The sequence below is a fragment of the Larus michahellis genome, chromosome 1 (assembly GCF_964199755.1).
Source record: "Larus michahellis chromosome 1, bLarMic1.1, whole genome shotgun sequence".
Classification (NCBI taxonomy): domain Eukaryota; kingdom Metazoa; phylum Chordata; class Aves; order Charadriiformes; family Laridae; genus Larus; species Larus michahellis.
The window spans coordinates 151,304,486-151,328,259 of record NC_133896.1 but is presented as its reverse complement, the minus strand read 5'-3'; the positions used below and the strand labels follow the sequence as shown (position 1 = coordinate 151,328,259).

General features: G+C 42.0%; 1 protein-coding gene across 9 annotated transcripts in view; it reads left to right on the top strand.

Moving 5' to 3' along the window:
• Positions 1 to 2,565: 2,565 nt before the first annotated feature.
• REV1 (REV1 DNA directed polymerase) overlaps positions 2,566 to 23,774 on the top strand; it is a 63,349-nt gene continuing 42,140 nt past the window's right edge. For 4 of the 9 annotated variants that reach the window (XR_012590074.1, XM_074608982.1, XM_074609033.1 and 1 more), the window contains exons 1-5: positions 2,595 to 2,865; positions 3,662 to 3,922; positions 16,775 to 16,841; positions 17,666 to 17,798; positions 19,128 to 19,296. Coding sequence is in view for 5 of the 9 variants with exons in the window: in XM_074608982.1 (XP_074465083.1) it covers positions 16,785 to 16,841; positions 17,666 to 17,798; positions 19,128 to 19,296 (359 nt within the window). In the remaining 4 variants the exon portion in view is untranslated. Of the gene's footprint in view, positions 2,866 to 3,661; positions 3,923 to 16,774; positions 16,842 to 17,665; positions 17,799 to 19,127; positions 19,297 to 23,774 lie in introns of all 9 variants that reach the window. The other 5 variants (XR_012590078.1, XR_012590077.1, XM_074609015.1 and 2 more) reach the window with 2 other exon arrangements.

Genomic DNA, 23,774 nt, shown 5'->3' with positions numbered 1-23,774 from the left:
TAGTATGGCTGCTTCAGGCTTTTTCACTGTTAACTCTTACCCAGCTTTACTTCACAAAACGAAACAGTTGTCCCCACATGCCTCTCTAAATAATTGTTGGTTCCTCTTTTAATTTGCTTATATGTCAGTTTCTATTTAAAAATAAAATATAATCATTGACTAACCATTTTAAAGCTGTTCTTGCTAACCTAAATTAATCCCCATTCCACTTGTCTTTCTGCCTTTCTGCTCCATAACTGCCCCCTAGAGAAATAGCTCTGTAAGGAAAAAATACTACATCTAGTCACACAGTACTTTTAACAGTTAGTTTGCTCCAGACCAGCAAGGACTGAGATCGGTAGAGGCGTTTCTCAGCAAAACTGGAAAATGCTGGACCAGCAAAATGGATATATTTCAGATAACATAGCTTTTCTGAAAAACATATTTTTCAGAACCTTTTTTTAAGGTAATATAATTGCTGATGAAAAGACAGAAAGTGGCCAGCCACAGTGTCTCCATAATTTGATAGGTTAAAGCTGGTCAAAACTCTACATAGTTCTTCCGTCTGTCAGGGAGCACCCACATTTTGAAGAGGAGTTTCATTAAAACACTGGGTGAAAGCCAAATATTTGGGGTTTTCTCATGAAGGTTCTAGGAGATTTCCTATAAATATTTTTCTAAGTGACATGAAGAAACCACACCCTGGCTAAAATAGCTGACGGTGAACCAACCTAAGTAGACCTGAACTTGATTTTTCCTTATCCTGCCTGAATACCTTGAGCAGTAGATAACTAGCTATGGAGAAAAGTCTGGACATTCATAAAGGTCTTGGTTTTATCACAGTGTAGAGCATGAAAATACTTGAAATTGTAACATTTTTCACAGGACAACTGTTCCTCTGCTCTGGCAATGCAGGTGGCAAAAAGAAGGTTCCACAGAAGCACTTCTCTTACAGAAAGAGACGTGTACGGCTTCATCCCTGGAGCCAAGTCCATGTGGGTAGACTGATGTGCTTCTCGCCAAACCGGAGTTTTGGCCCAGTATCAATGGGGGATCCTAGCAGATCTGTCTAAGCAGATACAGTTGTAGGACTGGGGCTATTTTCTATTTATAAAACAAAATTGCACATAACAGAACAGGTAACTCAGTAACAAACAAGCTTTCTGTAAGTAGCACAACTGATAAGGCCTGGTTTCCTAAGGATTTGTGTCTTATTTCCCCTACATTCCCATACCACAATAACGCCCGCTTTCCTATACAAGGATCCCCACATACCCTACGTCTTCCCCAAAACTGGTCTTTCCTTCTTCCCAGCCTGCCCACAGACACACCTCACAGCATCCCCGGTGCTCTCCCGTGAGAGAGAGCTGGAGAAGGGCCCACGCATGCTGTGACTGGTTTGGCACGGGAGCGCGCTGGCTGGTGCTAGAAAGCTCAGCCAGTAAGTTACCTTGGGCCCTCACACCACCTCACTGCTGCTTTCTAATGAAACTCATAAAGCTTCCTATTGCTGAGGCTGAGATCCCTTCGTCAAACTGGGCTGAAATGGCCACCAGATTTGAAAGTTAGCAGGGAAGAGTGGGTAGCACCGCTGCACTTCTTTTAGAAACCTGGCTAATTAAAAATGCAGAATCGCAGGCAAGGAGCCAACGGGCATTCTTCCCTTACCCTGGCAGTGAGGGGCACAAGCAGGCCTTCTTCCTGCGCGAAAAATCCCTTCTACTGGGAGGTTGGCGAGGCCCAGACCTGGCTCAGCCCCACTTCAGCCGGGGCAGGGGCAGGGTCGGGGCTGGGCCATGACCCACCCCCGCCGACCCCCCATCCCCTCCAAGGGCACCGCTGGGGCGGGGAACACTGCAGCGTCGGCCTAGCGCTGGCCCGGCAGCAGCTCGGGGAGCGGACCCCGCCAGAAGAGCCGCCGCCACGACCCAGCTCGGGCCTCCGCCGAACGGCGGGCGAAAGCGGAGGGGGAGCACCAGCCCGGCCCAAGGCAGGCCGGCCGGCTGTGCCTGTGCCGGGGGCAGCGGACCTGCTAGCCCCCGCCCCGCGGGCCGTCCGCCCTGACCAGGTCCTGCCCGCCGCCTGCCGCGCTTACGGGAGACGCGGCCGCACTGCGGGAAGGCGGGCGAGCGCGCTCGCCTCCGCCGGCCGCTCAGCCAGCCGACGGCTTCCGGCGGCCCCCTGAAGCGGGAGGGCCGGGCTAACCCTCGGCACAACGATCCTCTCCGCCCCCGTCCCGTCCCTGTGTGAAAATGCCGGCCCGCCCCGCCGCTGCAGCAGCAGCAGAACCCGCATCCCCCCACCGGGCCCGCTTCCTGCGGCGCTCCCCTCGGACCGCCAGGGGGCGCCGACCCCCCGCGCCCTCCGCAGCCCACCCAAGGCGGAGCGGCTCGCGAGCCGCTCGCGCCGTGCCCCGCCCCGCCCGTCACGTGGCCGGGGTGAGCCGCTTCCCCGGCCCTCTCGGCGGCGGCGCCGCCGCCGCACGCGACTTTCCGCGGGGCGCCGACCGCTAGGGGGCGCCCCAGGGGCGCGCGCGCGCCGCTTGTTGACCGAGCGGCGGTTGGTGGCGCGAGACTCTCGTGACGCGCTCGCAGGAAGGGCGGGGGGGGGGAAGAGGGGGAGGGGCTGGCTGCTGGGGACACCGAGAGGGGGAGGAGAAGGAGGGGGGAGAGAAGGGAGGAAGGAAGGAAGGAAGGAGGGAAAGGGAAGGAGAAGGAGGGAGCGAGAGAGCGAGAGCGCGGCCGGCGCTGAGAGCTGAGGAGGAGGAAGGCGGGCAGGAGGCGGTGGTTGCCTGCGTCCGTACCGGGGGGGGAGCCGCCATGTGAAACACCCCCCCTCCCCCCACGGCCCAGCAGGGCGGAATGTGCGCCTGGGACGCGACGAAAGGTGAGCGACGGCGGGGGGCTGCCGGAGCAGGCGCCTTCCCCCTCACGGCGCGACACCTTCCCCTTCCCCCATGGCCGCCCGGCGCTAGCGAGCGCGCCCCCGTGCGGGGGGCGGCTCGGGGTGGGGGGGCGAAGGAAGGAGCAGCCTGAGGCGGGGCGGCGGGGCCCGCGGCTCCTGCCCGGCGCCCGCGGCCCCTCCCAGGGCCCGCGGCCTGGCCCTGCGCCGCAGCCCTTCCCCGGCGCGGGGGCTCGGCGGGGCTCGGGGAGGGGAGTGGGGGGGGAAGGGGAGAGGGAGGGTGGTGCGCAGGGTTATGTAACCGGCGCGGGGGGCCGGCGCGCGGGGGGTGGGGGCCGGGCCCCTCGGGCGGGCGCGCGCCGGCGGGCGGGCGCGGGTGCGCGCGCGCCCCGCAACTTGGCGCGGGTGTGCCAGGTATGTGCGTGTCTGGGTCAGCCCGGCCTTCACTGTTCACCCCCGCGTCGCCCGCCCGCCGCACCGCTGCGTGCGTACGTCTGTCTGTCAGTCAGTCAGTCAGTCACATGGGGCCTTCGCCGCAGACACAACACGGCTCCCCAGGCAGAGCCGGAGCGGTGCCGCCGGTGCGTTGCCAGCCAAGGGGTCATTGCAGGGAAATGGGTTGGAGGAGGAGGAGGAGGAGGGAGGGAGGGAAGCCAGCCCAAGCCCTGGTGCAGCCTTGCCCACTTTGGCACGCCGCGGGGCTGGGCTGTAGCAGCGTGTACAAAAAAAACCCTGCGGTTTTCCATCGTGTTTGTCACAACTTGTATTTGCTGAGCAATAGTGGCGGGTATAACCCGTGTGCGGGGAGGAGGAGGACCTGTGCGTGATAAGCGAGCCTGTGCGTACAAACACCGAGGGATGAATGCGATCGACGATGCTGCTTCGCCTCTTCCCCATCGAATGTTGATGCGTTTCGCTGTATATTTACCATTGATTTGACCTGCGATACTGAGCAAAAAGCCCCTGATGGGAGATGCACGGTAATAGCGTGTTAACCTTAAGAAGGAAGAGAAAGATAATATCACAAGCACGCAATTTTTTGGTAAGAAACCCGTGTGTTGTATGCTGTAGTATTCTATTATTTCTGATGCTTTAAAATCAAAGTCCTCAGAATGACAGGGCTGTGAATACTCTGCTTGTGTTAATGAGAGATTTTCTTCATGAAAAGCCAAGTTGATGTGTGTTCTGCATCTTGATTTAAAATCCAAGTCCAATCTCAAATCTGATGCTGTAGCCCAAAGAAGCAAAACCAAAGGATTGTAATTTTAAAGTCTGAATTTTTTATTCATTTAGATGCTATTGTTGCTCAGATAGAAATGTTTTAAACACTTGCCTAATTACCATTAGTTGCAAGAGGTTATAGTTAAAATTTATTTCTGGGATAGTTCTGTCTTACTGTTTATGACATTTAACACAGAAACCTAGATCTCTGACAAATTCTTTGCCATCTTATTTCAAGCGTGTAGCTATTACCCATTCCCACCATATTGGTCTTTCCATTTCTTCCACTGGACAAGGTACCAAATCCCTGTTAGTAAATAATCCCAAGCTGTCAGACTGGAGGTCATTGGTAGGACAGTATTAGTAGAGGTACAGTGCATACACCTGCCTTGTGACTCCCTGATGTTTAACTACTTGAATATAGATGGTTTTAAAAGTAAAGCTCTAATAGAAAAAATACATTAGCATATTTCAGCCCTTGACAGTAAACTGGTTGTACATTTTTTTGTGTACAGTATACGTGTCTTCAGTACATTATTCAGCCATTGGCCTTTCAAACGTAGCACCAGTGCATCTTTCTGGATAGCATGTATGTACTCTTCCTTAGTCACAGCCTGTTCTGATGCAGTGATAGTGTGTTGGAACCGAGTGCTGGTTTTGATTAGTCTTTTCTGATCTCTTGACCCAGATGTCTTTTTATAAAGAAGTTTCATGGCAAATTTTCCATGTTTCTACCATCCCCTTTCAGGTACTAGAGAGATTTTAAAAAAGTAAGAATGATTCAAACACAGAAACCTGGATTTGAGTAGGTAGAAAAAAATAGTATGATTACACAGACCTTTTTTTTTTTTTAATAAATCAGTTGTTCAGGACAAGCAGGAAAAGAATGGCTTGCCTGACCCTGACGTTTCCCCATTTAATTTGTTAGCTAATGTTTTTATTTCATGAAGAGAAAATTTTTTTGTATTGAATATTTTTCTGTTTTAATTAAAGGTGTATATTATCACTGAGATCTCTTGTCAGCTCTTAGCAACATCTTTGGCTGGTATAGATATAACAAGGGAGCTAAATACCCAAATGTTGAAACCCTCCCTCAAGAATACAGTGTAGATTAATTTGGTGATAGTGCTATGTGTTTACCTAAGCACAGCGAAATGAGGAAAAACTGGAAGCAAATAGAAAGGAGAGTGGGCATAGAGTTACAAAGAAAGCTGAAAGTAAGGGAGCAAATCTAAATGGATGCAAAAAAGCATGTCTAATATAGTGTACTTGTGCAAGTGCCTTTTTTTTTTTTTTTTAAGAGATAAATTTGCCTAATGCTTCTTCCTGAGAGCAGCTTTCTGCTCTGTTGTGGAAACCAGACAGCGTTTTAATTGGAGACACAAATGTTTTTAGGGAGGAGGGCCTCCTATGTCTGTGGTCCCCTGGCTTCTGTATTTCATTTGGAATAACTGGTGCTCGTAAGATAGAAGTCAGAATTAGGAAACCCTTCTTCTTTCTCATTTTTCAGTGGAAGAGAGGTGGATGTGTAGAACGACTTTAAGTTCTGGGCAGCGATGATAACTTCCATTCCTGTGGCTTGTATTTTCAAAACTAGCTGAAGGACTGCTGCTGCTGTAGTTAAGGAAATCTGTGACTGTTAAATTAATCTAGAAGATGCTTTTAGTTTGGTATACCCGTAGAAAGGATTGTTTCATCTTCTATATTCTTTGCTGTAAATGCCTAAGCAGACTATGGTCCCTGAAAGTCAGTGTTAGCTTTCAGGGAAAGTAATTATATTTTTGGGAACGGAGCGGGGGACACAGGCCTCTCTTCCTACCTCAAAGCTTCAGGTTTCCCAGTTGGCATTCTACCTACTTAATAGTGCTGAAGCTGCTGTTTCAAAATTTAGTTGCTTGCGTAAGTAAAGCTTAGCCATATTGTCGTTCACTCTTCTGTGTTGGTTTTGCTTTCTCTTCCTAGCTATTTATAAATACTTTAACCAAATCCCAACGTAAGGAAATTATCGCCTGTAACCTCCTTATTTGGTGTGCTTGATTTCATGCAGACCTTTTCAGCTTCTTGATTTCTAAGCAAATAATCCTGAAAAAGAGAAAGCTAATTTTGCTTAGGAGAAGACACTGCTCAGGTACGTTGCAGAGTCATTCTTGCAAATGCAGGTGAATTGGTTTGAATGCCAAAATGTGAAAGCAGTGCTGAAAATGCGCAGAGTAAGGCTGAGAACTGCTGTAAGCTTTTTCCATATTGACTTAGAGGCTGGCAGTATTCTGGCAGGGTGAGGTATGTGGTGTATTTTGGCAGGATTCTGGGGACTGTTGCTAATATTTTTGGTCATGTTCTAGTTGTCAGTGAATATCCAAAGTAAAATAAAGTTCTGTCCACCATGTCCATGACTTCATCTTTTTGAGGTGACTCAGATCAGCTGTTAGTCCAGAGCATGATGAGTCAGCACCTTGGACAAATGGTTGTACTCCACTTACATCACTTTGGAAACCTAGGAACTATTGCTGCTTAAAGGAAGTAATGAAATCGCTGGTAATTTTTAGGAATAGGAAAGCCAATGACCTTGTGGCATGTAAGGTAAATGATTAATGCCGTTTACCAAGTAAAGTAAACATATTTTACCATTTTGTGCTTTTGAATGCAATTCCCAGTTGAAGTAAAGAACTAAATTAATGGTCTGTATTGAAAGGATACTGTTCCTGGTTTCTGAATCTGCCTGTTGTTTTCAGGAAACATTAGAGCATTGGGAAACTGTAGCGAGGGGCTTTTCAGTTACTATTTCCTAGACTTCCATGCTGAAGTTGCATTATTTGGGAAGCAGTTCTGAGAATCCTCTTATAAAACAAACATCGGGGGGGAGGGGTAATGACTCTTCACTCTAATTTCTGGCTGATCAGGAATTTAAAGTTGAAGGGTTTCCCCTCCATAATGATTCCCATAATTTCTACGTCAGTTTTTAACCTAAGTTCTACAAACATTATGTTTGCCTGGGGTAGGCCATTTTTCTTCTGTGGCCTTTTTTTATCAATGTCTCCACTAAGTAGCAGTGTAATGCTGTTTTTTCGATGTCAGAGGTACTTAAAATACTAACTTAAAACCACTTCAGGCCAAGAATGCAATTTAGATTTGAGTTCTATTTAGGGGTCCTAAAGAATTACAGCATTTCTGTTTTGTCCTAAGAACTTAAAACTATGTTTTTCCAGGAAGACACAGAAACACTGTACTCTGTCTTTTCACTCTCCTCTAAGTCTAGGAGGAAACGAGAATATATTGGAACATATCAAAAGTTCACCTAGGTAATAGTAAAGAAACATACTGAGATGCTTTGCCTTTATATTCTGAGTTCCTGTAGTTTGTTACCAAGAAAAAAAAAAAAAAAGAAAAAAAAAAACCCCAACCAGAACGCAATCTTTAATGGCTTTTTATTGTATTCATGTGTCCAACCCATATGGACTTCTAGCATCCTTGGTGTCCTGTGTCAGAGAACCCACAAATAAACTAGGCAACAGATGAAAAAATATTTCCATTTGTTTTGATTTCTCCTTTTACTAGTTTCAGCTGATTCCTCCTAGTCTTGTTGATCAGAGTTGATGATAAAAGTAATATCCATGGACTAACGAAAGATGTAGAAAACTTGAGTAGAAATTTAAAACTTCAAGGCTAAGCATAGAAGGCATATCTTGTGAAGATTTTACTTCAAAAAAGATTTTGCAGCTTTGAGAGTTTCAAAGGCAAATCCAGAAAAACATTTGGGAACATGACTATGCAATGTCAGTTGGAATTAAGTAATGTCATTCAAAAGCTTCTATGAACAGAAAATCTACATCTGTAATCATCAGTACTTTTGCTAGTAAAGTTACTTGTGTTCTTAGAATTTTGCTGCCGTATATGTTCAGTGCTGCCTGTATGTGAATAGGGAGATGGTCCTCCTTAGTATCTGGCATCAGCTACCACTTGAGATTTGCAAAGTGGATGTCTCGCTGCTTCTTTTTCCGCAAAAAGCCTGGCCTGATCAGAACCTGCTCAGTGTACACCAGTGACGTGGAGTTGAGCATAAAGCACAACTGCCTTGGGCACTTCTGAAAAAAAAAAAATAACTTGTAGAGAAGAAGTAGTGCCATCTCATTACATTAGGTAGAGCATTGGCTCAGAGAGCAGATTTGTTTCACATGTGTGCACACACAAACACACATATATACACGCACATGTATACAGAAACATATATAAAATCAATTAAAAATATTTAGTCTTTTGACAAGATTTTGCCAGTCTGCTGGCCTGAAGTCTAGGGAATCTGGGGAAGCTGAAGGTAGTGTATGTGAGGTTTTCACCGACACAGTTCCTCTGAATTTGATGTTAAAAAATTCAGAGCATTTACAGATTCCTTGCTTTGATCACCTCATAAAAAATTTCCGGTTATTTATTTTGATCGATTATACCGCTACTTACCTACTTTTTCTGCCTTGTGAAGTTTTTCTTTAGCTTTACAAGGTCACTTCCTTCTGTTGTGCCTAGGAAGTCTTCGGAAGTCCTAAATCATTCAGCAGCAGCAACTCTTTCCATTATTTGGGAGGAGAGATGATGGTTTACTTATGCTACCTACCGACTGCTTGACCTGCACCTCAGCATAGGTTTCTTGTTTAAGACACAAGTTGTGGGACTGGATTGTCATCAGACTGAGGATTGCACAAACTAAAAACTTCCTAAACAAATTCTTACTGATTTATTAGGTAGAAAAATGAACATCCCACTCTTCCTTCTCAAAGAAAAGAGTAATACAGTTCTCTGTTCTCAAATACTATAGACAGCTGAACATAGGGGCTTAAAGAAAGACTACACAACTCATACGGTCATCTTGTTTATTGTTTCAGATACTCAAGTCCAAGAGAAAGTTTCCTTTTGGTGGTTTACAGTCCATTCACTGTGTTGCTATTGAGAATCCTAACTCCACAAGCTGTGCTTCTTATTCTGATTTTACTTAATGGATTTTATTCTGGAATCTAGGCATTTAGAAGCTGGCATAAAGATTGTGAGTGTGCCAAGTCCTCTTGAGGTTGAAGCCCCAAAAGAACATAAGTACAGAAGAGCAATAATGAAGCCGATTGCTGAAGTGTGCTGAAACTTGCCAGCGTATTGTGGCAATAAGTATGGTTATATCAAACAGGTGATATTTGAACTAAAAAGTGAATTGAGCTACGTGGTTAAATATAACAATGAAAATTTATGAAGAAGAGCCACTCATCACTGAGGAACTCTGAAGGAGGCAAGGGGAAACTTTGCCAAAAAATGCAGAAATGTTGAAACTGAAGCCAGAGTCTTTTGTGAGCAGAAGAAAAATTCAACCAAGTTAAACCACTATTTGTGACAAGCTCTAAATGGACTGTAGCTGCTACTGAGTGTTATTCCTAGAGGGGAATGAAACATTGACAGTTGGTCTCAAATTGAATCTGGCTTGCTATTTTTCAAAGAACTAACCATCTCAAATGCCATGTATAAAAGCAAAAAGAGTATCTTCTTGAAAACAGATTGCTCAAAGTTGGTGCAGACTGTGCAGTGATGCTGTTTTCTGTACCTCGTGCTCATGGTTCCTTAAGTTGTGACAATTAAAACAATTGTCTGTCCCAGACTCCATGTCAGTTGTGAAAAGGTCTAAACACTTTTGTCCTGAACAGCTGTCATATAAATGGTCGCCTGCTGTACAACTGCTTTAGGTCATTGTGATGATTCACCAGCAAAAGAAATTTATATCTAAGTTGTTACTTGTATGTAAAGTCCTTGATGTTAAAGTAAACTGATCCGAAATAAAGACCATTTTGAGTTGCAAAAATAGTCAGTTTGGAAACTGTATTAGTTGAGCAAAGAGTTCCTGTGTCTTTCTGGGGGAATGATTGAACTGAAGTTCAGAGTAGCATTTCTTTGCTGTCAAGCTCGAATGGAAGTATGCACGGAACATAGAATAGTCATCTACACATAAGGAGTTGATTCTAAAGGACTTAGATTCTTCCATGCTTTATGTGGGTCCTATGGTATTTCACCTTTCTAGCAAATGCCATGGATGTGCATATTTTAGAAGAATACTATTTCTGAATTTCTCACACGCACTTACAGGTTTGTGTATAATATTTAATTTGCCCAGGATTTTAATGATTGTTGTTTCCTAATTTATACTCTTAGGTTTACTCACAGAAGACGGGGGTTGTGTTGAGTGTTTTTGGGGACAGACTTTTTCAAGTGTCCTTCAGCTAATTTCATTTCTGTTGCTTTAAAATATCATCAAAGATTGAACTGCAAAACAGAACTTGCTGGTTGACCCTGTAAAATCAGGTGCTTGTAGTTAAAAGTAATTATCCTATGGGCACATGTGGCCTAAGATGGGGGGCTGTTTGATTGTAACTTTATCTGAAAACTCTTACCCTATGGAAAAGATGAAGTAGCCTACCCCTCTTGTTTATTGGGGGGGAGGGGAGGGGGACGGGACCATAAGCAGGGCCAGTTAGTGAAGAATAACTAGCTCATTGCAGCTCTGTATCCATATTTACACCACAGCTAGTTGGTTATAGCCGTGACCCTGAAAGTCAGTCTCTACAAATGGCTAACTTAAGATCTGACTGGTAATGAAAGGAATGGTCCCATACATTCTTTTTTTTTCTGGCCTGTCTGCTTTTTTTGGCTTTGTCTGCTGCTTTTGTGAGTCAGTTCAGCTTGCTGAACTGGCAGGAAACTAACCCATAAAATTATGGCAATTTTCTGTTGACTTAGTGAGCTGAATTGCACATAGCATCAGTATGAATATGGGGGTCATGTGAGTTCGGAGGTAGTGCAGAGGTTGGGAGGAAGGGATAAAGCCTGTGAGGCTGGCTGAGGTTGAAGAGCAGAACCATCCCTTTTGGTGGCAGTCAGCCATCACATTTACTCAACCATCTTATGAAACTTCACCCTGAGAGGTTTTTTCCCACCTAGAATAAAATTCAGTTGCTTTGCAACATACTAATTAGTTCATTTTAATATGGAATAGCGTTAACTCTGAAGTGTGTAAAATCACAGGAATTTAAAAATACAGTATCTTTAAAAAAGTTTTGAACTATCTTTTTATTTTTAAGTTCTTTTGCTGGGTTCTGAGCTTTTCAATACGTGGTAGAAAAAGGCTTTAGACACTGTAGCAGCAGCTCTTTTCCAGAAGACTCAGCCAAGGTCTCTTGTGCTGAGAAATGTGTAAACACGTAAGACAGTTCTTTCCTCAAAGAGCTTACAGACTGGTGCCCAGTAGGGCAGTGAGTTTCATGTGGGAGCTGGAATGTAGATTCATGAAACTCAAACAGGCCACAAAATACCCACTTGATGGAAACAACTTTTAAGCCCTGCTGAGCTGGGATGGATTCAATCTACAGTTCAAGCAAAAGATTCTGATACTCATTAGCAGTGGCCCAAGATACCATACTTCTGTTAGCAGTAGAGTTACACCTTCAAGAATAAGACTTGTGGTGTTTGAATATGGTAATTAAATCAAGTTCTTCTGCATTACAGGACATTGAGGGGAGTTCGTTCTGGTCAGAAATGCAAAATAGCTGCTACAATGTGTTACGCTTTCACTCAGCTTTCACTAACCTGAAATTGGATTGTCTGGATTAGAAGTGATTTGTGCCATGTATTTAGACAGAAGTTTGGCAGGGATTTTTGTTGAGTCACAGTGCAGCCTCATTTTGTCTATGGATATAGTTCATATGCTTTCCTGTTGTATAGAGCCATAAAGTGTATATTCTGCCAGATTCGAGTTGGCTACTTGAAGAGGCGGCAGAAATGTTTCTGCACCCTATACCTGATAAAGGGGATGCTGAAGAGTATGGAAGAGACAACTCAAGTTTGGGCAGGACTACTACTGACCCTGGAATTAAAAAAACCCACAAGGATCCATGTTCACTTCTTACAGAGTCATTGAGATATGAATTTCATGCTCCCAAGCATTTTTCCCCATAATGCCTGTGGTTTTGGTCCGTGTTTGTCTGTTATCTGTGTTATCCCAACTGCCCAAGATAATGGAAAGCCACTTGCCTTACAAACGCACCTTCCTGTATTTAAAGTATTTTAAAGAAATAACTGTCCTGCATCAGACTGTGTGTAACAGGTGAGATTAAAACAAATATTAACATCAACATTCACATGTACATTCCTTGTTTTGCCATCTGAAATCTCACAGTTGCTGTGCAGCTCTTTTATACACACAGACATGTTTATAGAATTCATAAAACGTAGACTTAACATTTCATTACCTGATCTGTAGGCTCTGATTATCAGTCTTTAATAATAGGATTAAGTGTTTGCAGATTGCGAAGTATAATGCCAGGCCTATGAAGCAGTGTTACATATCTTTTTCCTAGTGGACTGTATTGAGTATTTCTGAGCTGCCAGTCATGTACAAAGCATCGGAACTCTTAGTTTCTCTTCAATTTTTAAAAGGATCGCCCAATAGAAATTTGAATTTTAGTTAAAGAACCTTATTTCGTAGAACAGTAAGATTTTACCATTTGAATGTGGTCTAGAAAGAGATGCAGGGACAAATTATGTTAATTTTGATCACTAGAGTTCTTACTTTTTTTTTTTTCCCCTTGAAATGTTGTTTCTCTTGCACTAAAAACTTGGATTCTGTTCCTAGGAATACTATTTCTACCTCTACAGGCTTTTGTGCAATTCAGGGTTTGTTGGGATTTTTTTTTAATTATTGCAGAAGATTTCTTTGTGTTCAGAGGTCCAGAGTATGAGCATTTCAATGTATTTAAAAAGCTTTTCTCTGGGTGAAGGGTCACTTTATAGCTTGTCCTTCAGGCTCTAGAGATATCCTGAAAACTAGTAACTATAGTGGTTCACTTTCCCTGAGTCACTGTTCATTAGTGCTCTTGAATTTGTGAAAAAAAGAGAAGACTGTTCTGAAACAAGTTGGATACTATAATCATAAGAAAGATGAACTTTTGTCTGAAATTGGCGTGCATGTGATGGGTGTTGTCATGTCCCCTGTCTTGATTTCCTCCCCCCCTCTCTGGCCCCACTTCAAGGGTTCTTTACAAAGCGTTTCTCTTTCTCATCCCTTCACCATGATTCCTATAGAGTGTCATATCATCCTTATATTTCTTATTTCATGAATCAGTGAGCATGTTTCAAATCTTGCTTAACTTCTCCTCTGATTTAATATATCCTGTGCAAGATGTCTCTCATGCTCGTTTCTTCCTTAGGTTTCAGTAAGGCAGCTATAGAGGTTATCTTCCTTCTCAAGGAAAAATTCGCACTGTAAACACAATTCTTTAGAAGCGGGGATTCTCCTTAGTCCAGAAACCTCGATTCATCATGCAGTTCCTGGAACTACAAAGGGAGAAATTAGTCTCCCAGGTTTTTCATATCAGCATTACGAAAATAATCCACGGCTCTCAAGACTTGAGCCAGAGGCATCTAGTAATCACTGAAGTACCATCTTCCTAACTTGTGTGTTTAGAATTTAAGTGGACTGTCTGAGTCAAAAATCACATCTGCCAAGGAAATGGTAAATCATTATCAGATGTTGTAAGTAGGCATTACAGACTAGCTTCTCTAGTTTTGCAGGCTCTGGGAAGACAACTTTTGAGCAGTTGATATGTTGTGGTTTTAACACACTAACCTAAAGTAGTTTTGGTTTTCTGGTATCTAGTTCTAATCAAACTAGGCACATACCCATGATTCTGATTTTGGTTGGCCCCACTGTTTGTGGTGTTGTGATCTAGTGGCTTTTAGACTAGAAATCTTTCTTCCTCACATCCCCGTACCCTGAATAAAAACTAAACGTGTTTCAAGGTTTCAGAAAAGCTTACCCTCATAAAGGCAGTTCTCCAGTTTTTCAGGCATTAGGTATTTTAGTTTAAGCAAGAAGTTGTCTATATAGAAGTCAGAGTAACTACCAGTCAAATCCAATCTTCTCAAGAACTTGGTGATTGGAATAAAAAACATCTTTCTTAGACTGTTGTTGTTGTGACTCATACTGTGCTTTTCATACAGTCTTGCAAGGTTGGTTTTTTTTTTTTCAGAGTAAGAGTTTATTTTCATATGAGATTTTCTTTTTGATAGACTTAGAAACATAGAACAGTCTGGATTGGAAGGGATCTCAAAAGATTGTCCAGTCCAACCTTGCATGGGTGGGGAAGCCTAGATGAGATTATCTAGCACCCAGTCCAATTGCAGTTTGAAAACCTCCATTGATGAGGGCTCTACCATGTCACTGGGGAGGTTGTTCCAGTGATTAATTGTTCTCATTGTAAAAAATTTCTTTCTTATCTCAAGATGAAACCTCTCCTGGTGCAACTTGTACCTGTTGCCTCTTGTCCTCTTTATGTGGCTCCTTGTGAAGAGAGAGCCTCTGTCCTTTTTGTAGCCACCCTTAAAGACTTTGTTATCCTCTATTAAGAAGGAGAAAGGGTAATCAATAGTTAAAATTCTGTTCTCTCTTTGATACCTATAATATCTAAAACCACCAGATGATGTTTTCATTACTTTTTTTTTCTTGAACTTATATTTTTCTGTTTTCTCCAAGAACTTCTTTGCCAGAAGTGGTAGTTTTGAATTACAGTTGACTTCAGCTGATGGAAAAATACATAGTTTCCATGTGAAAGAAATCATCTAACCATTTCTAGTATGTATTGTCCCCTACAGGAAAAAAGTCAGTTTTGTATTTCATGTGGTCATCTAGCTCATCTCCTCTCATTTTTCGCACTGCTCCTTAAGAGTTCTGTGGTATCTATTAGACATAATCCAAACCACTAAAAATTAATTTCATAAAGCCCAATGTCCTGGAAATCGGTCTCTCGGTAAGAAATGCAGGTACCTAGAGTGAAAATACAACATCCTGAGCAGGGGGTTGCTTTGTTTTGGTTGTTGTTGTAGAGCTCGTCTCCTTGACATGTGATTAATCTTCAAATGTGTGTAGGTTTTGTATCAAATATGTATCAAACAGCAAATATAAGAAGAATAGAATCAGGTGCATCATGATCTTCCTGTGTTTGCAGAGGTCCTGAAACATACAACTGAAGCTTGTCTTTCCAAGGTAGTTATACCTGCTTTGACTAGAATTCTCTGGTTGCCTAATTTGGCATATTTGCGGTATTCCATGAAAATGACCATATTTATGAAAACTTCCCTGCAGCTGTATCTTGTTCTGCAATCAAACTGGCCTGCAATCCAGGGTGGTTTAACAGGATTTCAGAGTATGCCTGCATGATAGCTGTAGAACAAGAGGGATTTGAGACAAAAGCTGGAATTCAACTTTCAGCCAGGTTCAGAGGAAACAAAATTTCAGTGTGATAAATGAGGCAGTCTCCAGAACAGTGCAGTAGAAGAATAGAAAAATGACCAAAATGCATTGTTTACTCCATCCACAGCTGTATGCGTTTTCTGGTAGGCTGGAGACTGAGTGAAGCTTCTGTGCTCCATTACTGGACGATGCTATGGATAGTCCAGGGAATATGTGTCTTCTCAAAAGCAGACAAGGATGAAAACAACAGTTCACTTCCTTCTGTGAATTAACTGTAGTTTTGTGCATTTTTATGGAAGATAAAGGAATAGAAATTAGATAATTCATAAAATAAAGGTGACTGGCTTAAATCTTCTTCCTTTTAGTTTCAGAGTCCTGTCCTCACACTCTTAAGAGCTGATAGCCCTAAAAGACAGAACAGTGTTTTTATTTAGGGAACTGGTTAGAGTAGAAAGTGAGAGATGTAATAGCAGGCAGTGACCTCATGATCTTATTACATCATTAATCAATATTTTAAAATCATTGTTACAACTATAGTTAATGTGAATCACTTGGGTGCAGTGAACAGCTGGCCACAGTTCAAAACATTTCTTTTTCTCTCCACCAGTTCTGTCCTAGACAAATAATAGCTCATCTGGGGACACTGCTATGTACGGCTCATGGTCCAGGGATAATTGTCTTGCATAAAGGAAAACTGCAGTTTGGCTGGTTGGGTATATTTGTTTATTATTAGGCAATACAACCAAACAAAAAAGAAAAACTCAAATCACAAATCTAGCTATAGATCATACTAGGTCATTTAAACAACTAGCTTTTCATTGAACATAAGATGCCTTTGGTGGTTTTGCTTTTATGTGATGTATGGCATTGGAGCAACAAGTGTTTGGACATTTTATGATTAGCTGTAAATCCATTGATGAAATTAATCCAGTCTCTAGTACCAGGAGATGTTTGCCTGCATCCTGCCGTATAGATAGTATCAAATAGGAAATAAAAGATTGTTCCTGACTCGGGCAATATTTTGCATGAACAGTAGCAATTGTATTTAAGAACCTTTTATTACTCCTTTTTGTAGGAGATGTATGATGAACAGGAAGAATTTAATAAATTGTAACGGAAACTGAACATTGTAATGAGTTTTTTGTGTTCTGTGTGAACAGAAAAAAATGTGCATGTGTGGTGTTTGGTACATAACAGGAGCTACAGTGTGCATTACTACAAAACTGAGCGACTGGGTTTTTATTTTTCATTTCTAGGTTAACTGTATAACTCATATACTTCAGTGAGGCCCTTTGAAAAATGTAATCTTTGTGATAATCTGTAGATGGTCTGTAATGTATCATTGAAATGCCACTGATGATGTTACTAAACATTTAATTGATCAAGCCTTTTTCTTCTATGCAGAAACTTCAGTATGAGGCAGGGTGGATGGCGGAAACGGGCTGGCGAGGGCGATGGCTGGGGAATATGGGTATGTTCAAAACCAAGTGGCTTTTTTGTTGTGGTTTATTTTTTTATAGAGGTAGATGGCACTGTGGTTAAAAAGGGCTTACAATTTTGTTATATATGCTAAAGGCATCTATACATTAACCCTTCTGCTTCATTTGAAAACACATAATTAAGTTCAAAAGACAAAAAGATGTTTTTAAAATTACCCAGTATTTAAGTCTTTGTTCACAGTAATCCACTAAGTTGCATTATTAATATGTTCAGACCCTTGAATAGCTTTACATCACCATTCAAAAACTAAACTAAATAGTTTTAAAAATATTTATAGTTGTCTCCAGTACATTCTATGTAGCCAGACAAGCAATAACTGAGGTGCCTAATTTACATAAATATTTACGATACTACTGTCTCATGTATATTTAAGAACTGGAAATACGTGGAGTTTAATTAATATTCTCTACATTGTTTCTTTAGGCAATGAGCCTCCAATTTAGCATCGAAACTTGCATCATTCCCTTATTTCTTTCTTCTTCTTTCTTTTTATTCTGTAAGAATTTTTATATAGATAGAATCTTTTTCTTATAGAATAAGATAAAAGAAGTATGAAATAAGTCTTGCCATGTTGGTAACAAGATGCAGTTATCTTGTACATAAGAAATTAGGTTGGGGGATTTGCTATTTTTTATTTGGAAGAAGAGTATGTCTTTTGTACGTCAACCAAAATCAATTTGAAGGAATGCTGCTTACCTTTCCAGTCTTATAATTGACCGGTTTCTCTCGGTAAACTTCAGAAAATAAGACTAACATCATGAGTTTTGTTTTGTTTTGTTTTAACTTAAAAACTAGGGTGGGTACATGTCAGCAAAGGTTAAGAAATTGGAGGATCAATTCCGGTCAGATTCAGCCATACAGCACCAGAGGGATGGAAATTCATCAAGTATCTTTAGTGGAGTCGCCATCTATGTCAATGGCTTTACAGGTGAAGCTTTTATTTTTTGAAGGATCTGTTCTGTTTTGTTTCAGAGTCTGTTTACCATCCTAAATGGAGTACGGAACTGTAAAACACATGAGTTTGCAGCTAAGTAAATAAATGGCAATTACTGTATATGTTTTGTATATTATGTTCCTTTGTATTTCATGATCAAGGTTTTAAATATAAAATCAGATTTAGGTTCTGAATATTAGTTCACTATATCATTTACATGAATGGTCACTGATACAAATAGTAAAGTTTTCCACTTTTCCATGGTCTTTTTATTTGAAATGAAACCTTTTAACTTCCTCCGTACTCCTACATAAATTTTTAATTTTCCAAACTGCTGATGGTTGCATTGGAGTTGGAGTGTATGCATTAATTTTATGTTTGGGTGGATATGTTGGGGTTTTGTTGCTCAGAGTGGCGTAATGCTTGAGGCAGTGAATCCGTTAATAGTGGAAGGACGAACAAGAGAAGAGGTAAGACATACATACGCATTGTCTGCGATGGACTGACAGTGCGTGTTAACTGGAGTAAGATTTTTTAATCTGCTGTACTTACGTTCATATTTCTCCTGGGTTCTGTAAAGCAGCTTAATAACCTTTTTGAAACTTCCCAGAAGCCTTTTTCAGGGACGTATGCCAGGAATGTTGTGATTATTGCATAACTGATGCATACAGCTTCTGTGATACGGAGCAGTGCTGGCTTGAGCACAGGGCTCAAACGGACTGAAAAAGTTTAAGGTGGACATGTTAAACTATTAATACATCTGAATCAGTTACTTAATACAGGCAGTTTATTTAGTGAGAATCTAGCATTTGTGTATTCTTCAAGGTTCTAGTTCCTAAATAGAGTGCTTTTTTTTTCCCCACCTCTGTTTGAAAAAGTACCCGTTTTAACGTGATTGAGGGGATAAGATGTTAGTTTTTAAGGTATTCTCTGCTCCCTGTAACAACTGAAGAATAATGTGGTAAGGAATCAGTGAGTTAACTGCTTTAGTAAATCAGCAATTGTATAGTAGGAGTTCTGTGCTGTTACTAAACCCTGTTGATACTAATTCTTTTCTATTATTTCTGGGTATAAACTACTCTCCCAAGCTCTAGTGAGAAGATGAGTGAGTTAATCTAATACTTGATTTTTTTTCTACAGTTTTCTACATTACTTCAGAAATGCTTTTCAGATTTGTTCGCTGAAGAACTAGTAAGGTTTTTCAGGAGAAAAACAATGGTTTGCACTCTTTCTGATCATGGCATCGTATTTCTTAATTAAAGTTGTTTTTCTTGCTGTATTTGCTGACAGAAAACAGGAATATTTCTGGTTTTAATTTTATAGATCCCTCAGCTGATGAATTAAGAAGGCTAATGATGTTGCATGGAGGCCAATACCATGTGTATTATTCCAGATCAAAAACAACTCACATCATTGCCACAAATCTTCCAAATGCCAAAATAAAAGAATTGAAAGGAGAAAAAGTAGTTCGGCCAGAGTGGATCATGGAAAGGTAAGTTTAGGTCTATTGCTTTTGCAGATTTCTCCTTTTGGAAAAAAAAGAAGAAAAATCTGGAAAAACAGCTTTATAGAAGATTGCATTTTGAGATTATGGTTTAGTTTAAAATAAATCTACCCTTGCAACAGCTAAGTAAAAATACCACTGTTACATTGAAGATATTCTTCTTGGTGATTGTTTCTTAAGAAACTTCACTAAGGACATTCAGAAAGTCTCAGGCATATCAGGAAACTGAACATTATCCTGTTGATTACATTGAATATCCAATTAATTGACCACCCTTCATCTCAGTATGTTTAAATAAGTACCAGGTGATTGTTTTTTAACCTCTTGCCTTGTGCATTTCATTTCATCTGTAAATAATGACTGTAAATTGAACATCATTTTCATAAAATTGAAATTAATCCATCTAAATATTTATCATGTTGTGACTTTGTCACAAAACAAAAACAAAATGAAAGAAAAACCACAGAAGTTTTATTTACAAAGAATTTATATTCTTTGGTTCCTCCATGCACTGGAATATATAGTATCAACTGAAGTTGTCCTCAGGTCCTTGAAAAAGATGATAACCGGGCTGAGAGAAGTTAGTCTGGCTTTCTTCTATTTTCTTCTATCTGAGGAACCCCTGGGAAATAGAACAGGCAGGAATATGTTCTGGAAATGATTCTGTCAGTGTCATGCTATTCTTAACTAGCCTCTTTCCTAGATGACCAGCAGAATCAGGCAAGGAACTTTTCTGTATACATACTTGTAAAATCCAATTTGCAGTTCCTATTTTCAGTTTGCTGATTCTCAGTCCTTTGGATTCAGCTGTTTCATGTCATGTATGGTTAAGGTAAATTTTTTTAACTTTAGTCAGAAACACTTGAAAAAGACTTTTGCTACATTTTTAAAACAGTTTTAGGGCTTCTCCCATGAGTTTAAGGACTCGGAAAAGTGGTGATAGGTGTGTTTTTATTTTAAAGGTGTAGCTGTTTTCATTGGTGCTGTTAAAGCTTGTTATGATTTTAACCAAGTTGGAGAAATCAATTTGTATACATTCGGTAGAGAACTGCTAGAACCTAACATATGAAATCTCCTAAAGTTTTCCTTATGATGTCTTGTGTTTAGGTTCTGCATCTCCTGGTTCTGGAAGGTTGTACTGTAAAATAAGTCAGAAGAACTGAGTATAAACAGACACATGGGGTTGGCCACAAGGAGATAGGGAACTCATTGTCTCAGTAGAACAGGGTTCATGTTAGAATCTGGAATAAAAGCTAATTTCACAACAATCTCTCATTTTTCCCTTCCTCTCAACAGTATTGAAGAACGTTCATTGGTTAAATACTCTATCTCTGTGTATGGAATAACAAATTATGTTCTCCTCAGTAGATCTGTTGGTGGAAATCAGTGCAGTGGATGTAGAGGTTCCAAATTTGTTGAATATTCATGTGCACATCATCATGTTAGTGCAACATGATGGGTTTGGGGTTTTTTTTAGTTCGGTTAAGAATCAACCCTAAAATGTTACTGTCACAAATTGCTGGTAAAGCAGTGTTGTTAGATCTTCAGTCTTGTCATCCAAGGTTGCAAAATGAAAAGGTCGTTTGTCTGTGGAGCTTTGATTTATTTCTTTGTGTGCACACATTATGATTTAGTCCATAATTACATGATCACATGCTATCTTTTTTCACTATGGTACCTGCCACATTTTCTTCACAGAAAAGATTGAATTCAGGTTGCAAATTGCTAATTCAGTGTCTTCTTTTTCGCTTCTTGTCTCTGTAACCCTGTTCCTTACTTACTGCATACGATTTGAATTCTTTGCTGATAATGGAATGAATAATTAATTCCTGTCTTTTATTGGTGCTTATCAGTATAGCATCTGTCTGCTTTCCAAAGATTAATGAACATACCACGGCACTTATTGCAATGGCTATTATTTTAATTTTTGTTTGAGAGTCACCAAAAAGTCTTTTTTTAGAAAAATAATCTTTTTTTACCAAAAAGATTTTTGTTAAAACACCAGAAATTTCAATAATTTGGAATATTCCATGTGAACTATCTAAGATAAGTTTTTTTCAGTTACTTACACGAGAACGGTAAGGCATTTGTTGAAGTTTATGCTGCCTTAAAAGCTTTGCATATTCTGAACTGTGAACATTCTGAACTATGGTCAAAAGTCAGACACTTATAAACCTGATGTTAAATGCAAGTAGCTCTAGAATTTTGCTTTAATTAGCATCACATAGAGATCCTGTGGTGACAGGAGTTGCAAAATCCAGTACTGGATCACAGTACATGTCACTGAATCACAGTACATGTGATCATGAAATGATTGAGTTCAGGATCATGGGTACTATCAACAAAACAACAACAAAAACAACAACAAGAAGTAAAATTACAACCTTGGATTTCAGGAGGGCTAACTTCGACCTCTTCAAGAAACTGCTTGGAGAGATCCCGTGGGCTAGGGCTCTGGAAGGCAAAGGGGCTCAAGAAAGCTGGTTGATATTCAAAGACCACTTCCTCCAAGCTCAGGATCGGTGCATCCCTAAGAGAAAGAAATCGGCCAAGGGACGCAGGAGACCTGCATGGTTGAGCAGGGAGCTTCAGAAAAAGCTCAAGTGGAAGAAGGAAGTTTATAATAAGTGGAAGAAGGGACTGACCCCTTGGGAGGATTACAAGAATGCCACCAGAGCGTGCAGGGATGAAACAAGGAAAGCCAAGGCCGCCTTGGAATTAGACCTGGCTAGGGACATCAAGCACAACAAAAAGAGCTTCTACAAGTATATTGGAAGCAAAAGGAAGACCAGAGAAGTTGTAGGCCCACTGCTGAATGAGGCAGGAGTCATGGTGACGGAGGATGTGGAGAAGGCAGAGTTACTGAATGCCTTCTTTGCTTCGGTCTTTTCTGCTCGGCCCAGCCCTCAGGAGTCCCAGGCATTGAATAAAGTAACAGGGAAAGAAGACGACTTCCCTTGGGTTGAGGAGGAGCGAGTGAGGGACCAATTAGATCATCTAGATATTCACAAGTCAATGGGCCCTGATGGGATGCACCCGAGAGTGCTGAGGGAGCTGGCAGAAGTCATTGCTGGGCCGCTCTCCATCATCTTTGAAAAGTCCTGGAGAACAGGCGAGGTGCCTGGGGACTGGAGGAAAGCCAATGTCACTCCAGTCTTCAAGAAAGGCAAGAAGGAGGAGCCGGGGAACTACAGGCCGGTCAGCCTCACCTCCATCCCTGGAAAGATGATGGAACAGCTCGTTCTGGGTGTCATCTCAAGGCACGTGGAGGAAAGGAAAGCTATCAGAAGTACTCAGCATGGATTCACCAAGGGGAAATCATGTCTGACTAATCTGATAGCCTTCTACGATGGCATGACTAGATGGATAGATGAGGGGAGGGCGGTAGATGTGGTCTACCTTGACTTAAGCAAGGCGTTTGACACGGTCTCCCACAGCATCCTCATAGGGAAGCTTAGGAAGTGTGGGTTAGATGAATGGACAGTGGGGTGGATAGAAAACTGGTTGAAAGATAGAGCTCAGAGGGTTGTGATTAGGGGCACAGAGTCTAGTTGGAGACCAGTGACGAGTGGTGTTCCCCAGGGGTCAGTACTGGGTCCAGTCCTCTTCAACATATTCATCAATGACCTGGATGAGGGGATAGAGTGCACCCTCAGCAAGTTTGCTGATGACACCAAGCTGGGTGGGGTGGCTGACACACCGGAAGGCTGTGCCGCCATACAGAGAGACCTGGACAGGTTGGAGATCTGGGCAGAGAGGAACCTTATGAAGTTCAACAAGGGCAAGTGTAGGGTGCTGCACCTGGGAAGGAACAACCCCATGCACCAGTACAGGTTGGGTGCTGACCTGCTGGAGAGCAGCTCAGCTGAAAGAGACCTGGGAGTCCTGGTGGACAACAGGGTGACCATGAGTCAGCAATGTGCCCTTGTGGCCAAGAAGGCCAATGGCATCCTGGGGTGCATCAAGAAGAGTGTGGCCAGCAGGTCGAGGGAGGTCATCCTCCCCCTCTACTCTGCCTTGGTGAGGCCGCACCTGGAGTACTGTGTCCAGTTCTGGGCTCCCCGGTTCAAGAGGGACAGGGAACTGCTGGAAAGGGTGCAGCAGAGGGCTACAAAGATGATTGGGGGACTGGAACACCTCTCTTATGAGGAAAGGCTGAGGGATTTGGGTCTCTTCAGTCTGGAAAAAAGATGGCTGAGGGGTGACCTTATCAACGCTTATAAATACTTAAAGGGTGGGTGTCAGGAGGATGGGGCCAGGCTCTTTTCAGTGGTGCCCGGGGACAGGACAAGAGGCAATGGGCACAAACTTGAACATAGGAAGTTCCACCTAAACATGAGGAGGAACTTCTTTACCCTGAGGGTGACAGAGCACTGGAACAGGCTGCCCAGAGAGGTGGTGGAGTCTCCAACTCTGGAGACATTCAAAACCCGCCTGGACATGTTCCTGTGTAACCTGCTCTAGGT